The sequence below is a fragment of the Corapipo altera genome, unplaced genomic scaffold (genome assembly GCF_003945725.1).
Source record: "Corapipo altera isolate COAL_440 unplaced genomic scaffold, ASM394572v1 58425, whole genome shotgun sequence".
NCBI classification, from domain to species: domain Eukaryota; kingdom Metazoa; phylum Chordata; class Aves; order Passeriformes; family Pipridae; genus Corapipo; species Corapipo altera.
In genome coordinates, this window is record NW_020889952.1 from 1 (window position 1) to 1,730 (window position 1,730).

General features: G+C 67.5%; 1 protein-coding gene across 1 annotated transcript; it reads left to right on the plus strand.

Annotated features, from left to right (window-relative positions):
- Positions 1-26: 26 nt before the first annotated feature.
- On the plus strand, positions 27-1,495 carry LOC113942322 (ATP synthase F(0) complex subunit C2, mitochondrial-like). The gene is made up of 4 exons (XM_027633456.1): positions 27-212; positions 662-739; positions 993-1,153; positions 1,239-1,495. The coding sequence occupies exons 1-4, from the start codon at positions 174-176 to the stop codon at positions 1,351-1,353; spliced, it is 393 nt and encodes a 130-aa protein (XP_027489257.1). The 5' UTR covers positions 27-173; the 3' UTR covers positions 1,354-1,495.
- The last annotated feature ends 235 nt before the right edge of the window (positions 1,496-1,730 follow it).

The following is a 1,730-nucleotide window of genomic DNA, read 5'->3' on the forward strand; positions in this document are numbered from 1 at the left end:
CCCCCCCCCCCTCACTGTGTGTGCCCTGTGTGACCCCCTGGCCCGAGGTTACCCCTGGGGCCAGACCCCCGCTGCTTGTGTCCTCTCCAGCCTCACGTGTGTCCCTTCCAGCCGTGTCCCACGTGTGTCCATCCCTCCAGCCGTGCCCCACACGTGCCCCTCGTGCCCTCACCATGTTCACCTGTGCAAAGTTCGTCTCAGCTCCCGCACTCGTGAGTAGTGACAGCCCCTCCCCCTCCCTCTGTGGGGGGGGCTGGGTGATGTGTGACCCCCCCCTGACTCCTGGGGACACAGGGAGGTTTTTGGGGACAATCTGTGCAGATTTGAGCCTTGGCAGGTGAGCAGTGCCCGGGGACTTGGCCGCTCGGTGGCGGGTCCTTTGCCACCCCTTGGGGTCACTGAGGGAGACACGGTGCTGGCAGTGACGTGCCCAGGCTGGGCTCTGGCAGCTGAGGGGGGCTCGGGGAGTCCCCTGAAGTGGTGGGTGCCAGGACACCTCCCCCCCATCTGGGTGCTGCCAAGGGGCTGAGCGTGTTCAGGGGGTACTAGAAGTGGCAGCAGTGGCCTCAGTGTGGGGGGAACCCCCGGGTATTTTTAGTGCCCTGGGAGGTGCAGGGTGGGTGTCCCCCCCCAAAATCTGAGGTGTGTGTGTGCCCTGCAGGTGAGGAGGAGCTCGAGGGTGCTGGGCCAGCCCCTCTCGTCTGCGGTGCTGAGCAGCCCCGAGGCCCGGCCAGAGCAGGTAACACACCTGGGCTGGGAGGCACGGGGGTGGCTGGGGGTGCTCAGTGCCCTGGGAAAGCACAGGGAGGTGGCTGTGCCCCCCACCCTCTCTGGGGTACATGGGGAGGGTCTGGGGGTGCTCAGTGCCCTGGGAAAGCACAGGGGAGCGACTACGACTCCCTCCCTCTCTGGGGCTCCTCGGTGGGGAAACCGAGGCCCAAGAGGGGGCTGGGGTGAGGCTAAGCCCACCCTGCCCCCCCTCCCACCCCCAGGTGCAGGCGGGAGCCCCCCGGACCCTCCGGACGAGCGCTGCCCACCGAGACATCGACACGGCCGCCAAGTTCATCGGGGCCGGCGCTGCCACCGTGGGCGTGGCTGGGTCTGGCGCCGGCATCGGCACCGTGTTTGGGAGCCTCATCATCGGCTACGCCAGGTCAGGGGGCTCCAGGGGGCATAGGGGGGCAACCAGGGGGTCTCGGTGCCCCCTTGACCTCTCCCCGCTCCTCCCCTCCCTGCAGGAACCCCTCACTCAAGCAGCAGCTCTTCTCCTACGCCATCCTGGGCTTCGCCCTCTCCGAGGCCATGGGGCTCTTCTGCCTCATGGTGGCCTTCCTCATCCTCTTTGCCATGTGACGAGGCAGGGGGTGGTGGCGGTGACGGTGATGCCCCTCTGTGCCCAGCCCCTTGCCCAGCCGGGAGTGCGGAGGGGCAGGGGATGGACCCGGCCCCACCACGGCCGGGCAGGGAATAAAGATGGTTTGATGACGGTCTCTCAGCTCCTCGTGTCTCCTTGTGTCCCTGTCCGGTGTCACTTGGTGCAGCTGGCACTGGGCTGGCTTTGTCTCCCCAGGTGCCTGAGGCTGAGCCCCAGTGCAACCTGGAGCCCTCAGGGGACATCACTGCTCTCCCGGGCTGTCACCTCTGTCCCTCCCTGCAGGGGCATCCCCCCTGTGGGGACACCTCAACCGGGACTGTGTGTCTGGCAGCCTGGAGCCAGGAGAATGGTTTGG